Here is an 18,337-nt window from a genome sequence, read left to right on the forward strand (position 1 = left end):
TACTGGCTCAGCTGGAGTCCCCTGGTCAAGGCACAGATGAGAAAGCCATCAATGAACAACTAAGGTGCCACAACTATGAGTTGATGCTTCTCATCTCTCTCTTCCAGTCTGTTTGTTCATGTATGTCTGTCTCTTGCAAAAAAAGAAACAAAGGAAAGAAGGAAAGAAGGAAAGATGGATAAAAGGAAGGAAGGAAGGAAGGAAGGAAGGAAGGAAGGAAGGAAGGAAGGGAGGGAGGAAGGAAGGAAGGAAGGAAGGAAGGAAGGAAGGAAGGAAGGAAGGAAGGAAGGAAGACAGGGAGGGAGGGGGAAGGGAAGGAGGGAGGGAGGGAGGGAGGAAAAGAAAGAAAATGAGGGCGTGAGCTACTATCAGGGCACTTGGGGGACACTGATTCTTCTTCTCGGGCTCTGGGTATTTATATGAAGCACTCCAGAAGCTTGGAAATCAAATAATAAAAGGATTTAGTCTTAATGTGTTCTTAACTTGCTCAGTCAAGAGTTCCCTCATTACCAACCCCCATAAATCCATTTTTTCTTTATAAAAGGATTAATGATATCTGCCTCATCTGGCTCTCTAAAGCTTTGAGTAATTGCAATGAAAAAAAAAAAAAGATAGAAAAAAGCTTTGACAAAAACAAAACAGCACTCTATGCAAATGTAATGGCTGGGTGCTATGGTGATGTCCCAGCTAGCAATTATGTTCTCAGTTACTGTGGGTGCCAAGTGAGTCATCCTCTCACTCCCAAAGCCAGAGAATTTGAACAGAGAGAAATTAGGTGAGCCTTTCATTAAGAAATTTTTTATTACCCCCTGTAAAGGAGGGCCAAAATGTTAGTGCACAAAGCTACCCTTTAAAAACACATAAACACTATGCTCCAAATTCCAGCCTCCTAGGGGTTAAACAGCTAGCTTAAGCAATAACTGAACTCCCTCTTTTGCTATTTAATTCTGAGATACCAAATCCACAAGCCATTGGGGTTTCTGAGAGATGAGAAGTTACAATCCCCAAATTTTATTCAGTCCCAGATCTACATCTAGCCTTGGGCTATATTTCTGATTGTAACTAATTCACTCGGTGACTTCAGGCAAATTGCGTTTCCTCTCTGAAGCTCTTTAAATCTGTAATACACAGAATGATTTATATGCCTAACATTAAGGCATCTAAGAGTCTTAAATTTTTTTAAAATTTGTATTGATTTTAGAGAGAGAGAGAAATATCGACTTGTTGCTCCACATATTTATGCACTCATTAGTTGATTCTTGTATGTGCCCTGACCAGAGATCAAACCCACAACCTTAGTGTATCAGGACAATGCTCTAGCTTACTGAGCTACCTGACCAGGGCAAGAGTGCTAGATTTAGAATACAGTACCTGGGTTTGAGTCCCAGCTCTGTTGCAGCAATGGTATGACCTTAGACAAGTTTTTCCTCGGCCTCAGTTTCTGCTATTATAAAATGAGGTATTTTATCAGACGTTTAGCACTGTGTTTAAAGAGTTTTGGACTGAGATTCAAGAAATCTGAGTTCTAGCTCTAACTGCCACAAATTGAATCATTGTCTGATTTTAGATTGGTCTCATCCCTTTTCTGGGCCTCATTTTTCCTATCTATATAATGAGGGAATCCAAATATAAGTTTCCTAAACACACCCTCTGATTCTAACAGCTTGTGGTTCTAGAATTTTACAGGAACTTAAAAAGGAAGTGAGGGAAAAGGGAGGCCACACCCAGTATAACTTCTCATAAATTAGTAGTGGTTGCCCTCTGTAGGTCTGACATAGAAGTGCAGGCTCAGCTAGATGGCAGCTGCAACTGCTGAAAAGCCGAGGCAAGGGTGGAACATGGGGACAACTGGACGCTTCACCAGATAGGGTCAGACATACAGACTAGGATTGGCCCACAGACTTCGCAGCCCTGTCCTAATGAGAAGGATCCAGATAGAAGTATGTGCTGAGATATTTCAGTTTCCTTACCAGTCATCAGTAAAAAGAGACTTTTCAGGGCTATACAGAGCACATGGTCAGTGGAGTCTCTGCCATATGTAAAGTAGGTAAAAAGAAAAAAGTTCTAAAGTCTAGAGGAGCCTGGCCTGTGGTGGCACAGTGAATAAAGCGTCGACCTGGAATGCTGAGGTCACCGGTTTGAAACCCTGGGCTTGCCTGGTCAAGGCACATATGGGAGTAGATGCTTCCTGCTCCTCCCCCTGTTCTCTCTATCTCTTTCTTCTCTCTACCTCTCTCCTCTCTCTTTCTAATAAAAATGAATAAATAAATAAAAATCTAAAGTCTAGGGGATTTGTTGGCTCAATCTTTGAGTATAACTAAATTTGGGGCATTCTGTGGATTCATATTTACAGGGCATTATGTGCTAGAGTTTTAGGAGAGATGCAGATATATGGTTCTATTACAGAAATAAGCATATACTGAAGCTTTCATTACTGTCATTCTTTTTTTGAAAAGAGTTTATTTATTGATTTTAGGGAGGAGAGAGAGAGAGAGAGAGAGAGAGAGAGAGAGAGAGAGAGAGAAGAGGGTGAGGAGTGGGAAGCATCAACTTGTAGTAGTTGCTTCTCATAAGTGCCTTGACCAGGCAAGCCTGCGGTTTTGAACCAGCAACTTCAGCATTCCAGGTGGACATTTTATCCACTGTGCCACCACAGGTGAGGCTCATCACTGTCATTCCATAGTGACTCATTATAGAAGTACTGGGCAGGTCATAAAACTCTATACTACCCCCGGCCCATTCTCTCCTTCTTGGTAAAAATGTCTGACCATCCAACCCAGATGCAAATGGGTAAACAAAAGAAAATAGTGTTCCTTAGTGTGTGGTGGAGGTGATTGCAGCTCTAGTTTTGCTCTTGACTTACAATATAACCCAGGTGAAGTTGCTGCCTCTATCTGGGCCTCAGTTCCCCCCCCCCACTCCAAAACAGGAGGGAGTTGGACTTGATGAGCTTTCTGGCTTCTTTTAGCTCTGACACTTCATTTGACTTGGCTCTTTTTATAATGTTCTGTGACATTCACCCTCTACTCAAATAAGACCCAGCCATTCCTTAAGGTCCTTTCAACCCTAAGGTCCCACCCTACTCTTTCAAGCTTCCAAAATTCTCCATAACAAGCTAGCTCCATCTGCATGCCTTCATCGCACTGCCACAGCTGCTGATTTGGGTTGGAAATTCTAATTAGGCAGTTCTGATGTTGGTGAGTTAACAAAGATTGATACAGCAGTCTTCTGAAATGACAAAACTCCCAACTCTGCCACTACTTCTGTTTTCCCTTGGGAAAATCCTCTCCCTTCACCGTACCTCATTGTTACCATTTTTAACTCAAGGGTGGTGGACTAGAATGGTTTCTGAAAACAGCAAGTCGTTCCATCTTCCACTTCTAGGCAATGAAAAGGTAGAAACTGCCTTTGATGTTTTGCCATAATCTTGATCTTCTTTCAATATCTCTTAAATGGAAACCTCTCCTCACACAAGCTACCACCTCTGATAAGTGTGCAAGGTTTCAACCACCATGCCCTGAACAGGACATCCAGCCTTCTATTTCAATTCCTCAACTACCGGGCCTACCTCCTTCCCCACCCCTACCCTGTTCCCACCAAAAATAAAAAGTTCTTTCCTCGTCACAGTGTGTCATAATAGTTTATTCTGTGGAACAAATGCAATAAAGATAGAAAATTGTTTTTACCCTATCAAATAATTTGCCCACACATCTTGTCATTAGTTTTCACACCACCCCTATACCTGTTGATGCCCATAAGCCTCTTCCACCCAAACAGATACACCCTGGAATGGAGAGTTCAAAGGATATTTTATTTAAGTGTTTTGTAAACAGAGTTATGTTCACAGCTTCAGCAACAGTGAGAGTTTATTTCAACCTCCCTGCTCAACCCAGTTGCCTGGATCACTTCCTCAGACACCCCAGTGGCTTCACCTGAAGTCAGATCTGAGTAGGTCCGTTCTCTCCTTCCTGGAAGCCAGTTCCAGGAGACATGCATGGCTGTTGGCACCACAAAAAAATCCAGGAGGGAAGAGCATGCAGGCAGTAGAAGAAGATGTGGAGGGATCAGAAGAACAGGTGAAAAGGTGGGACTATTCAATAGCAGCAAGGATCAGAGGTAGACCCGTTGTGGGTACTGAAAAGTGTTTGGAAAAAATTAAAAAGAATTGTAAATAAGTATATTCAAAAATATGTAAAAAAAAATCTGGAAGAGGAAATTACATGCCTATTTTTGCAAACAAATCCAATTTCCTCGATCCCGTTCATGCAATGTGTGGCAATAACATTTCATGTCTATTAGTGACTACATATTGTTATTTTAGCTGAGATTGTGAGGTTAATATTGACTAATATATTGTGGTTAATGATGGTTAATACTATATCTAAAATATTATGAAGAAATCACAAAGATGGGAAAAGAGGGAAAGAGTGGGGAAAAATACATTGAGATGAAGAAGAGGTCATAGAGTTAGAGTGCTTTTCTGCGTTCAGACCTGGCTGACCCGCATTTGTTTGAAGTTTCTGAGAATATCCAAAGGCTTCCTTATGGCTCGATGGAGCATTTGTCCCAGGACAAGTATGGGGATTGATGCTACAACCTGGCTATGCTGGGGCACTGCTGGTACTGATTGCCAACAATATTCATAGCCAGTTGCTGTCAGATATCCATAGACAGTTGTTATCAATACCCACAACCAATCACCATTGATATTCATAGGTGACTGATGTTAATATTTTATTGCTACCATCACTCAAAAGTCCACCATCTAAACTTTGGTCTGGTTAAGGGGATGTGGGACAAGGATGAGAGGATGGGAGGGGAGAACTGGTTGAGAGGGGGATATAGCACCAATCCAAGAACTATACTCATCATTCCTGGTCATTTCAAGATTTATAGAAAGGCCTAGGGTGGAGCAGGGGTAACAGAGGCCTAGCTGACTTTACCTCTAAACTCCTTCCTTCACGATGCACCCTGATAACGGGGAAGAATCTTCTCTTCAAACCATGGCTAGTTAATACTGACTAGCTGAGATTGCCATGACCTGGGATTACTCTTGAATAACTCTTTGCCAAATCCAAAGCCAGAAATCCTTATTTGTAACCAAAAACTGGCAAGAAGAAGTTGGAGTCCACCCCCTTGACCAATCAATGGGCCCATTACAGGATACCACTGGGCCTCAGTTTCTGGCGGGCCAGGGCTACAGCATAATAGCGTTGGAAACGGACCAGGAGCACAGGCACCAGTAAGACACCAGTGCACATACCCACGGTGGCTGTGACAGCAGCAGTAAGCTGGCCCAGAGCAGACAGTGGGTAGATGTCTCCATAGCCAACAGTGGTAAGAGTTATGACAGTCCACCAGAGACATGAAAAGATGTCTTCAAAGTGGGGCTCACCCTGACCTGGGGTAGACATGCCCAAAAGCTCCCCATAGAGGAAGAGTAAGCCAAAGAATAAGATCTCAGCCACCCAAATCAGGAGAAAGGCACACACCTCCTTCCAAGAAGAATGAAGGGTATGAACCAGGACTCTCATGGCCAGGGACTTTTCAAGGAAGCCCAGGAGACGAACCAGTTTGAGGACATAGAGAGAACGAATGGCCCCAAGTGTTAAGCTGAGACGAGGTTGCTGTTCAGCCTTGTCACCCACCACCAATTCTACCAGCACAGGAAACAGGCAGAAAATGTCAGCTAGATTGAGAGGGCTACAGAGGAAGCGCACCTTATCAGGGCAGGAAATGGCCCGGGCAAAGAGCTCAGTTCCAAACCAAAGGGCACAGAGCAGTTCCAGGTAGAGCAGGTGGGGGGCACGTTGGTAAACAAGACCATTGTTCTGTTGCTGATGATGGTTTCCCCCCACCCCTACCCCATGTCCCATGGGAGTGAAGTTGGCAGAGAAGTAATCCAGCTGGACCTCCGTTTCCTGGAAGAAGATGACCAGAGCACACACGGCAAAGAGTGTGGAGATCAGGGAAAGGCACTGAAGGAAAAGAGGCATGTCAGAAGTACCCCCATTTACCAGCCATCCCCACTTCTCTAACTGGACCCCACCCTTCTTTGCCTCCCTTTTTAGAGGATCCCCTCAAATTGTCCTAGGTGTTTGTAGATTCAGGGCCCAAGCACCACACCAAGTTGTGTAGCTATTGTGGCAACTTGGCAGGGCCCTTTGGAAGTAAAAGTGTATATTATGGTGCTACAACACTGTTAATAAGTTACCTTGGCCCCTAGGGAAGACTGGGGTTGGTCAAGAAGCACCCAGAGCCACGGCTTCCAAGCATTCCATAGTCCCTGGCCGTCGATGGGGTTCAGCAGAAGGCGTTCATCCATGTTGGCATTCTCACAGGCCTCCCAAGACAGAAAGTCCTGGGTTCTGGTCTCCTTGCCACTCAGCTTGAGCCAGCAGCAAGGTGCCAGTGGTGCTTCTGCCAGGCCCCAATAAGCCAACTCCTCCTCTAGGACATCCCGACAAACGTTGGCAGGGCAGTGTAGCTGCCGAGTACGGTAGTAGCCCAGCACATAGCCAAAGAGTTCAGGATTTCGGTCAAAGAAAAACTCTCGAACCGGTGGACCCTGAGCAGCGGGGGTGCCTGGCATAGGTGGCTCAGTCAGCTTGTAGAGACGGGTTCCTGGAAAGGCCCGCACAGTGCTGATGTAGGTCTCATGGCGCATGCCCCCCACGTTCAGGATCAGTTTATCATCCAAGCCCTCCATGGCAAACTGTGAGCCTGCTTCTCGGCTGGCTCGGATCCGCTGGCAAGAGGAGGGATGACAGGGGTTAGGACGAGGTCCTCCTGCTCTCCTCTCCCCTCCCAGGCTTGGCCAGGGCAGGGAGAGGGCTGAGGGCCACAGAAATGATGTGGCAGTCTAAGCACCCAAGGGAGGCTACCCCAGGCTGGGAGTTGGAGGTGTCTCTTTCTCCTGGGTCTTCGAGAATCAGGAGGACAGCCACATCTCAGGTAGAGTCACAGTGACTAGCCAAAGTATCTCCTGGGCCCAGGAATTCCAGGAGAAAAAAACAGCCTAGCCTGGAAACATGTCTCTTAGGGGCTGTTAAGAGATGCCTGGTGACTCTGAGAGAAAAATTGTACCATGGTATACAGCAGAGGAGTCAGAGACAGGAAACTTCAGACTAAATGTACAAGATGGGGGCAGGGACATTTCTTAATCCTCTGTCCAAAACTTTGAAAACTTGGGGTGGGGCGAAGGAAGGGATACAAAGAGAAACTGCCAAGGGAGGCTCAGTGCAGGAAGTGTAGAATGAATTCGGGAGCGACAGAGGAAGCTGGAGGGCCTTACAGATCCCTGGGCCTCCACAAGGAATAGGAAGTGCCTGACTTGAGAAACTGGCTGGGGGGTCGGCAGACCTGACAACGATGGTTTTTGACTCCAACTCCCCTGGCACCTGGTCCTGGGCAATCGTCAGCAGCATCAGCTGCACCAACAGCACCAACAGCACCAAAAGCACCAACAGCACCACCACCAGCAACAGCAGTAGCAGCAGCAGCAGCAGCAGCGTCCATGGGTGTCTCTACTGGGCGCCCTAAAATTGCTTTGGGCTTAATGAGTTCCTTGCCTGGAAACAGAGAAGGGTAAGAAGAGAGTAGGGGGCAGAGAAGAGAGAGAAGATGGTAGGAGCACAGAAAGGCAAATCAGGGGTGTCAAAACACCTACCCAGATCAACATTTCAGTGTCCCACACCCCTGATAGGCAACCTGCTGGGGCATCCCATGTTTGTTCCCCAGTCTGGGGAAATCACACCTCACACCCTCACCTCCCATTTCCCCTACCTCTCAACCAGTCCTTCCTCACTCACTTGGTTGTTTTGCGTGATCCACGAACACTGGCAGTGAAGGGCCCAGCAGCTGGCTGGGTGGTGGGGCCAGAGGCAGGGGGGTAGGCGGTGTAGCTGGCATTGCTGCCACCTCCGGAGTTCTTGACTGCTCCTGCATGGATAGATCTCAGGTCCCAGGACAAGGCTGTGCTCGTGCAAGAGGTGGTGAGAAGCTGGGGTTTTCCGGGAGCCTCCCGTTCCTGCTGTGGCCAGAGGAGCAAGTGCTGAGAGGCAACAATCCGACTCAAGGCTATATGTGTTCCCGCCTGCTTGTTTAGGGAGGCCTTCCTGGCTCTCAGCCTGCAGGGAATCAGACAAGAGACCCTGGCCAACTTTGCTGCTCCTCCTTCCTCCCCCAGCTTAGTTCCAGCCCAGAGCAGAGGGAGGGGAGGAGGCAGCTGGAAGAAAAACAGGAAGTTAGGTGGTCAGGCTCCAGCCAAGAGGCCACCTCACACGACCAGTTAATATTTCGAACAACTTTCTCCCCCCCACCCCAGCCCCGCCAAGCCCCACTCTAATTCCCCACCTTCCCCTCAGCTCCACTACAGCCCTCCTATCAGAAGCCTGAAAAGGAAGAAGGGCTGTAGGGGGAGGGGGGAGGAGGAAGTAAGGAAGACAGCCTGGAAGGCCAGATGTGCTTTTGGCTGTATCCAGCTTTTTCTGCCCACAAATTTTTCTTTTTCTTTTCTTTTCTTTCTTTCTTTCTTTTTTTTCCCCCACTCATTTTTCTTCCTTTTCTCCAAAGGCCCTGGTGCCAAGGATGGGAGTAAGAATCAGAGAAGGGGAAGGCAGGGGAACAAGCAGCCTCAGAGAAAAGCCTGCTTGCCTGTGCTCTATATCGGGACTGGCAGTCCACAGCCTCTTGAGATAAGCCACATCACCTCCTCCCTCTCTTTCTTAACCTTCACCTCCATGACCCGTTTCTGGGAATTGGGCCAGTCTCCTATTTTACTGCTGATGAGAGTTTGCCAATCAAGGACCCAAAAGATTCTAAATTCCAAGATAGCCCCCACCTCCACCTCTTGGCCCAGCGCCCCTGCCTCTCTCATCACCAGAACAGAAATTTCTAGGAGAAATCAAAATTCCTACCACAATGTAACACTCTGACCATATCTTCTTTTTCAGCCCCTCTCTCATTACCAAGGCTGAGTTTGACTGAGAGTTTCAAGACCTGAAAGCAGCAGGCAGACTCCTGGCTTTTCTCTTCCTTTTTTTTTTCCTAGCAAGAGAGACAGAGAGAAGGACAGATAGGGACACACAGACAGGAAGGGAGAGAGATAAGAAGCATCAACTTATAGTTGCAGTACTTTAGTTGTTTATTGATTGCTTTCTCGTATTTGTCTTGACCAAGGGCCTTCAACCTACCAGTGACCTTGGGCTCAAGCCAGAAACCATGGGGTCATGTCTATGATTTCACGCTCAAGTCAGTGAACCCACGCTCAAGCTGATGAGCCCACGCCCGTGCTCAACATGGATAAGCCTGTGCTCAAGCCAGATACTTTGGGGGTTTTGAACTTGGGTCCACTGCACAACCGCCTGGTCAGGCTCTCTTCCCTCTTAATCATTGCTTTTCTCTGGGGCTGGTCATGAAAGAGAAGGTCCCCTCATTGGACTTCATGGTGAGAATAGGGGGAAGAGTGGATGGTGGTGACAAATACAACTGTGGCAAACCTTAGCTCCACAAAACTTAATATTACATCAGCCAAGGAAGGTGGGCAATAACTTGTGTACTTCAGCACTTTCCCAAGTGAGAAAGGTAGAGGCAGCAATTTTCTCTCTCACTCCCACCACCCCTTTCCATCCAAAATCTTGCCCCTCATCTTCACTAGAACATTGATCTGCTCCTGTATGTGCCCTGACCTGCGATCAAACGGGCAACCTCTGTGCTTCAGGACAATGCTCTAACCAGCTGAGCTATCATGCCAGGGTCACATGAGTGCTTCTTGTGTCCCTAAACTAACCAGTCTCTTTCATAACTATCGTATCCCTTTCAGCTCTCTATTGACTACATATTCTTCCACATCTATCTCCATTGTCACCTCTTTAGGGGAATCTTCTCTGAATCCTTCTCCCTAAGACAAGGTCCTGTCCTCCAAATTCTCACAACTTGCTTTGGGGTTTTTATTCTATAGCACTTTTCTTACTAAAACATTATGCATGTGTTCACTTCTCCAGTGTATTAGTTTTCTAATTGTTGCTGTGACAAATTTCTACACATTCAGTGGCTTAAAACAACAGAAATATATTATTTATTACCTTTCAGTTCTGAAAGTCAGAAGTCTAACAAAGGTATCACTGGACCAAAATCAAAGTACTGGAAAGATTCCATTCCTTTCTGGAGGTTCTAAGGGGGAATCTGGTTCCTTGATTTTTCCAGCTTCTAGAGACCACTTACATTCTTTTGCTCTTAGCCTCCTTCCTCCATCTTTAAAGCTTGGAACAATGGGTTGAGTCCTCACACCTCCTCACTCTGACCTCTTCTTTTGCCTCCTTCCTCTTCCGCTTATTAAGACTCTTGTGATGACATTAACTCACCTCAATAATCCATGAAAAGTTTCTGATTCAAACATTATCTGATTAGCAACTTTATCTTTTTTTTTTTTTTTTTTTTTTTTTTTGTATTTTTCTGAAGCTGGAAACGGGGAGAGACAGTCAGACAGACTCCCGCATGCGCCTGACCAGGATCCACCTGGCACGCCCACCAGGGGCGACGCTCTGCCCACCAGGGGGCGATGCTCTGCCCCTCTGGGGCGTCGCTCTGCCGCGACCAGAGCCACTCTAGCGTCTGGGGCAGAGGCCAAGGAGCCATCCCCAGCGCCCAGGCCATCTTTGCTCCAATGGAGCCTTGGCTGCGGGAGGGGAAGAGAGAGACAGAGAGGAAGGAGGGGGGGGTGGAGAAGCAAATGGGTGCTTCTCCTATGTGCCCTGGCCGGGAATCGAACCCGGGTCCCCCGCACGCCAGGCCGATGCTCTACTGCTGAGCCAACCGGCCAGGGCTTGATTAGCAACTTTAATTCCAAATGCAACCTTAGTTTCTCTTTGCCATGTAATAACACATATTCATAGATTCCAATGATTAAGACATGAAAATTTTTTCAAGGGGCATTATTCTGCACTCATCTCAACGGTGAATTCCTCAAGGGTTGAGTCATATCTGACTTATCTTTACAACTTCTTAGCTTGCATTCTTCTCTCCAGCCAATTGTCTCACACAGAGTGGGCATTCATCCGTAATTGAACAAACACATTATAACCTCTTATAGTTACCAAATCTCTCACTTCTCACAAAACAGTTCTTCCTCCTATAAGTTTAACCTAAATATAATCTGCTTTTTTATCCTAATTGGACTAATGCCAGGTCTTGTCATGCCTCAATCCTTTTGTGATTTGCTCTTGGCTAGTGAGGTCTAACTAGAAACAACTGATAACTACCCCTGACAATGCAGCCATTGTAGGAACAGTTAGCCAGGTCTGATACAATGCTTGTCTCATTCTTGATGCAGGGCTTCTTCCTGTTCCTTGTAGGTCAGATCTTTAAAGCCTCTACCACCTGGGCTGCAGGGGAAAGTAGGAGAGGGAATCTTTTGTAGTAACACCCCCCTGCTAGGCCGTTCTTCTGAGCTAGTCAGGCCTGCCTGCCTCATTCGCTCACCTTAACTGTTTTTTAGTAGCCTTCTGCATGTGTAGGGGAGTGGCTGCTGCCTTTCCCAACCTAGAAAACTTGAACTCTATCCACATCTTGGGAGTTTGTTTCCTACACCCTGTACAAAGCTGGGCATGTTAAAAGATCCCTGTAAACCCATAATGCGCCCCAAAACCATTTTTGTAAACTCCTCTCCAACTCCATTCATCCTGTCACTTGAGACTACTCACTATTCTCCCCAAATAGCATAAATGAACCCATTCCTTTATCTTTTCTTAGGTCATTCCTTCTGTCAAGAATGCTAGTCTTTGGCTTGACCAGGCGGTGGCACAGTGGATAGAGCATCGGATTGGGATGTGGAGGATCCCAAGGTCGCCAGCTTGAGCGCGGGCTCATCTGGTTTGAGCAAGGCTCACCAGCTTGAGCCCAAGCTTGCTGGCTCGAGCAAGGGGTCACTTGGTCTCTTGTAGCCCCCCAGTCTAATCACATATGAGAAATCAATCAATGAACAACTAAGGAGCCGCAAAAAAGAATTCATGTTTCTCATCTCTCTCCCTTCCTGTCTGTCTGTCTGTATCTGACTCTCTCTGTCTCTGCCACACACACACACACACAAAATGCTAGCCTTTTCTCCCTCCCCACCCTTGCTTTCTCCAAAACACACACACACACACACACACACACACACACACACACACACACACACTTACCTGTTCATCTTTCAAAGCCCAGCTAAAATTGTTTCCCTTCTGTGAGACCTTTCTTACCATTGTGTCAGAATTTATTTCTCCTCCCTCTCCATCTCCCCAGCAGTTTATAACTCTATTTAGCAAGACTCCATTCTCCCATATGTGCTGGGTTTTTGTTTACTCATCAACTTTTTTACCTGTGGGGTGTATTCACTCACCTTGGTGTCCTACCCAGCATCCATTCCGCTCCCACCCCCCAACACAGTCTTACCTCCATCACATAGTGCTGGTACCAAATTTGTGGTCAGTCACTGATTACCCAGAAAATTAATTGTTTGCTCATCTTTTATCTGGTATAATGGATGGCTCAGGAGAAATCTTGGTCTATTGTTTTGCAAACTCCCTCTACTTCCATGACTCACATTCTCCTCACCCTTAACTCTACACACAAACTTTGGGCCATGTAGTTTTTTTCTATACTCATCCTCTATGTTCCCCAAAAGCCCAAAATTGTACTACTTAGATGACTATAGGGGTACACTCACATACGTGCAGAATAATGAAGCTGAAAGAGACTAAGAATTCCCATTTTCTTCTGAGGTCACAAAATGAGCAATTGAAACTCACAGTAGGCATGATATTTGCCCAGACCTTCATCATATTAGTAACCAAATCAGAGTTAAATCCTTGATAAGTTTCTAGAGTTTTGAGTTTGCATTGCACACAGCTACCACCCATGAGCCTTGTACAGAGAAGTGGGTAAATGGTGCCACACAGTGGCTAAGAGACTTAGCTTCACCTAGTGGCCTGTTCCTCGAAAGTGGAACTCCTAGGCACACCCTGCTCTCCTTTTCTCTCTGGAAGGATGAGGGGACAGGGAGGCCACCTTCCAGGAATAATCCACAGGATATCCATATAGTCATGCCTTCTGCAGGCAGAAATCAGGACCCAACTGTGTTATCCCACATCTTCACCAGGAAAGATGGGCAGATGGAGACAGCAGATAGCTTAGGAGCCAGAGAGTCCAGCTCCCCGAAGAGATGTGAAAGAGAAGATTCTGATCCAGCTCTGAAACTGGACCTGTGCTACTAAGATGGCTGTTTACAAAATGGGGTTTTTTTGTTTGTTTGTTTGTTTTTACCACAACTGGCCTGCTAAGAATTGGCTTCACATCCTGACACAGATTTTGCTATCCAGAATATGCAGATTTGAGGACCCAGAGTACAGGACTGGAGATAACATTCCCAGACTCTTTCAATAGGGGTGTTAACAATCTAGTTTGGAGATGGAAAAGCTGTGCCTTTCCCCTCTGTATACAGACTGCACCCTAGTTGATCTCCCCAAAGCCTTCTTGTTTAAGTTTCTATTGGGAATCTTCTCCATTGTAGGTTAGAGGAAAGGAAAGTTTAATTTCAGGCAGAAGAGGGAAAAGGAGGCAGATTTATGTCATCTGCCAAGAAATAACAGCATGCCTCATCTGGGAATGGAGATTCTTGGAAATTTAGGAAACAAGAAGCTCCCTAGGACTTCATTTAGGCCAAGGCCATCTGCTTGGCTCCTCCAATTAGCCATCATTTTTGACCCCCAGCTGACCTATGGTTGGATGCCTGGGTAGAAAGAAAAGATGGAGAGGAGTTGGGCTGCCAGGAAAATAGAGCTTGGCCATAGCCCGGTTCCAGAATGAAATTGGGGGGGCAGATGACTATACATCAGGCAGAAGCCCAATGACAAATAAGGCAGGAGTCATCTTTCTTCATTTCCTCTCCCATCTGGGTTTAGAGTTTTAGGAATCTGTCCAAAGGTTGAAGGCCTGAATAAACTGGTTACTGGCAGGCTGAGGAAGAAAGGAGTGCTTAGAAACTCTGGTGAGGGTGCTGACCAGTTGACTAAGTAGATAGAGCATTGGCCCAGCATGCAGATATCCCAGGTTTGATCCCTGGTCAGGGCACACAGGAGAAGCAACCATCTGTTTCTCTTCCTCTCAATCTCCCCATTCTCTCTCTCCCCCCTCCCACAGCCAGTGGCTCAGTTAGTTTGAGAGTCAGCCTCAGGTGCTGAGGATAGCTTAATTGATTCAAGCATCTGCTCCAGATGGGGGTTTGCCCAGTGGATCCTGGTCAGGGTACATGCGAGAGTCTGCCGTACTATCTCCCCTCCTCCCACTTAAAAAAAAAAAGCAGCTTGCTGAGGAGTGGAAGGATGATAATGGGGTGAAAAATGGAGAGCTCTGAGCACTGAGGTGTGGGAGGAGCTTAAACACAGAGCTAAATCTACAGTATTTTGTGGACTGGGGTGGAACTTAGGCAGCCAAATGATGCTTAAATGAAATGATCTTAAGAATTTATTTCCTCGTTGGTTTGGAACTCTTATGAACATTGCCAGACACCCTACCCTACCACAAGCCAAGGTCTTAGAACACAGTTTCCATTTCTATCTACCCCTCTCCTCAGGCCCAGAGCACATGCCCCTGGAATTGTCCCTTTACACCAGAGGGGTGCTGATTTTGGAGTTACGGCGATTCTAATGCTTATTTTATAAGCTCTTTGAGTCCATGGAGTATTCTATATACTTTAACTACCTTTCAACACCTAATACTCAATTAGAACACAGGGACTATCTGGTGATGACAGGTTGTCACTAGATTGCCATCTAATTAGCACCCCATAGCTCTGTGAAGTTGGCAGGACAGGGAGAGTTATCTCCATTTTACAGCTCAGGATACTGAAACTCAGAGAGATGAAGCACTCAGAATCCCAGTGCTGGAGATATCAAAATCACTGTAGTCAAACTCATCTTTTGCCGAAACTTCCAACCCCCAACCCAGATGAACATTTCTGCAGATATACAATTAATAGAAAGCTTTTATTTGCAAGCACCTACAGAAATGGGAAGATTTAACTAGAAGTGGTATCAATTTAAGATGGCCAAAATGGGAACCGGCTTTAAAATTAAACTGAATGAATGGGGAGCTTGTCTTGATTGGAAATTAGAAGCTTCATGGAGGAGCACAGATAAATTCTCTTTCCTACAAGAAGTCAGTAAGGTCTTTCAGAACCTGTCTCTAACCTAAGGAAGGCTTCTGAATGTGCTCAATGCCAACACCCCACTTTTCCTTCTTCCTAAACTCTCCTTATGTACCCTTTACTTCATTTTAGGGACTTATTCTCCTCTCTCCTCTCTTTGTTTTCTCACCTCTTTTACCACAGCTTACTACTGACCTAAAGGACATTCATAATGGAAGATGTGGAGAAAAGGGAACCCTCCTGTACTGCTGGTGGGAATGCAGACTGGTGCAGCCTCTGTGGAAAACAGTATGGAGATTCCTCAAAAAATTAAGAATCAAACTGCCTTTTGACCCAGCCATCCCACTTTTAGGGGATGAACACCATATTACTGATTCAAAAGAAGAAATGCACCCCCATGTTTATGGCAGCATTGTTCACAATAGCCAAGATCTGGAAACAGCCCAAGTATCCGTCAGCAGGTGAGTGGATTAAAAAGCAGTGGTACATATATACAGTGGAATACTATGGGGCCATGGAAAAAAAGGAAATCTTACCTTTTGGACCTGGAAACTATTATGTTGAGTGAAATAAGCCAGGCAGAAAAAGAAAAATATCGTATGACCTCACCCATTTGAGGAATCCAATGAACAATATGAACTGAGGAATGGAAATGAGACAGAAGAGGGATCAAAGGGACCAGAGGGAAAGGGAATGATGATAGGATAGGATAAATCTCAAAGGAAGGAGGGAGGGCGCTATGGGGAGGGGGGCAAGGGAGATGTTGAGAGGAATATGAGGGAGGAATGATGCATTCGGAGCGACACTAGAATCTATGTAAACACAATAAATTAAAATCAATAAAAAAAACTATTCTGGTAGCTTCCTTTGGAGAAAAGCTGGTCTCAAGCAGAGAGGAACCAACAATTATATATGTTCCTTGAACTAAAACAGAATTAAGGAATCTACTTAAAGATTACCCCAACTTTCTCCAGAACCCCAATGACCTTACAAAGAAACTTAATAGAACTGTTAGAACATGTTATCTTAGCTATTCAGACCTATTCGAATTAATATTCTTACTATTTTCCAGAACAACAACAACAACAACAAAACAAAAAAAAAACAGAATTTAAGCATAGGGTTGCTCAGAGGACTATGAGAGGGCATTTCCTCTTCTCCTTTCTAATAGTTTAGGAGAAATTGAAAACAGGAAATATCACTAAGGCCCCTGTAGATACTGGGGCTACTTTACCTGTTCTTTTCTTTTTTTTTTCTTTCTTTTCTTTTTTTTTTTTTTTTTTTTTCATTTTTCTGAAGCTGGAAACGGGGAGGCAGTCAGACTCCTGCATGCGCCCGACTGGGATCCACCCACCATACCCACCAGGATGCGATGCTCTGCCCATCTGGAGCATAGCTCTGTTGCATCCAGAGCCATTCTAGCACCTGAGACAGAGGCCACAGAGCCATCCTCAGCACCCGGGCCATCTTTGCTCCAATGGAGCCTTGGCTGCGGGAGGGGAAGAGAGAGACAGAGAGGAAGGAGAAGGGGAGGGGTGGAGAAGCAGATGGGCGCTTCTCCTGTGTGCCCTGGCCGGGAATCAAACCCAGGACTCCCGCACACCAGGCCGACGCTCTACCACTGAGCCAACCTACCAGGGCCCTTTACCTTTTCTTAAGCACACCCAACTAAGTTACAGAAATTTTAAAAAGAAACAAAATCACCTTTAGATGATCATTTCCCAATCCCCTTTCACTCCCTAATGCTCATGTCCAATAACTGAGTACAAGTAGTACTTGAACAATTCCAGCTACTTAAAAATCACTATTTTGTCTAAAGCCCACAGCCTGTTAGGTGTGGAGGCTGAACTAATAACCTGAGGTTTAGGCTGAGTTTAAAGAGGTGCTGGCATCTAATGTTGAGATGCCTGCTGTTTCCAAAGTTGGGAGCTCTTTTGTTGTTTTAGCTAGTTTGCATCAGACATTCTCTTATGTTGTAGCAAAATCAAGACTCAAGGAAGGAGGAGGCAAAACCACATGAGCAAAGGAAGGAAATAACAAACCATGGAGTGCTGAAAATAAGCCTTTATTTTAGAAAAGCATCTGGGCCAGAATGAGAATGGGAAGTCTGGGGTGAGGCTAGAATGGAAAATAAAGAGGAAGTCTAGCCAACTCCATGGAACCCAGGAGACTTGAAAGATACCCAGCCAGCCTGGGATAGGAGTTTGGGTCCTGGTTAGAGGTGGCAGCATGGGATATGATATCAAATTGGAGTGCTGCACTAGTTAGGCTACTTTGTAAAGACCATGTTGGGTAGCATCTGCCACATTGCATATGAACATATCCTCACCCTCTGCCAGAATGTCAAAGACTGAAATAAAAAAACAAGATTCAGCTCCCTCTAGCTCTGAACTGGTTTTAGACATGGGGATGGGGATGGAAGGCATACAGAACCAGAGAAGTTAGCCCTAAAATAAATTTTTAGTGTTGTGATTATATAAGTAACAATCAGAATACATAGAAATACTAGTAATAGGAAAACTGGGGCCTAGGGAAAAATTTTATCTACATGACATTAAAATTAAGCAAATCATTTGTTCAGTTTTGGTCAAATTAATGCACCTGATTGATTCAATAGAAAATAATTAGTGAGTAGAGCTTCTTGGCATAAAGATGACCAAATACAGTTTCTCCCACTGAAGTTTTTGTTTTCCCACCCTTTATTTTTGATTCGGAAACACTGTGTTTGGTTCTGACTTGTTTTTTTGGTGTTCTCTCTTCACCAAAAAACTGTGCTGACTATCACCAGGATAGTCAGAGCACAAAGGACGTGGGCACTCTTGTGCTTATCCCATGCCCACAACTGTTTTATCTGCCCACCCTACTTTTGCCGGGTCTGAGCTCCACTTCCATGCAAGAACAGGAGCTTGTGGGAAAAAGCTCTCTCTCTCTCTCTCTCCTCATACCTATCTCTTTACTTACCTCTCTCTTCCTCCCTTCTTACCTCTTTATGTCTCTTCCACTGGTTTATTAAGGACTCTGGACTCTTAACCCAAGGCCCAGCCCTTGATACACTGCTACCCTTCTACTACCAAGATCATTATCTTATCTAGCCCACCCATTCACTGGTTTTGGCAGGAGATCCAAGGAAGCAATGGGAAGGGACATGATTTT

General features: G+C 45.5%; 1 protein-coding gene across 1 annotated transcript; it reads right to left on the minus strand.

Annotated features, from left to right (window-relative positions):
- Positions 1–3,636: 3,636 nt before the first annotated feature.
- Positions 3,637–8,288, minus strand: LOC136386106 (potassium voltage-gated channel subfamily C member 1-like). Its single transcript, XM_066357466.1, has 4 exons — positions 7,812–8,288; positions 7,363–7,571; positions 6,215–6,748; positions 3,637–5,978 (listed from the first exon to the last, which is right to left on the minus strand). The coding sequence occupies exons 1-4, from the start codon at positions 7,945–7,947 to the stop codon at positions 5,157–5,159; spliced, it is 1,701 nt and encodes a 566-aa protein (XP_066213563.1). The 5' UTR covers positions 7,948–8,288; the 3' UTR covers positions 3,637–5,156.
- Between the last annotated feature and the right edge of the window lie 10,049 nt (positions 8,289–18,337).

The sequence above is a fragment of the Saccopteryx leptura genome, chromosome X (assembly GCF_036850995.1).
Source record: "Saccopteryx leptura isolate mSacLep1 chromosome X, mSacLep1_pri_phased_curated, whole genome shotgun sequence".
Taxonomy (NCBI): Eukaryota; Metazoa; Chordata; class Mammalia; order Chiroptera; family Emballonuridae; genus Saccopteryx; species Saccopteryx leptura.

Bases quoted from the DNA above. Each gene is read 5' to 3' on its own strand.
- LOC136386106 (XM_066357466.1), bottom strand. From the start codon at position 7,947: ATGCAGGAGCAGTCAAGAACTCCGGAGGTGGCAGCAATGCCAGCTACA. The intron at 7,572-7,811 runs GTGAGTGAGGAA...CTCTGTTTCCAG, and splicing joins GGATCACGCAAAACAACCAA to GCAAGGAACTCATTAAGCCC. The intron at 5,979-6,214 runs GTAACTTATTAA...CTTTTCCTTCAG, and splicing joins AGTCTTCCCTAGGGGCCAAG to TGCCTTTCCCTGATCTCCAC.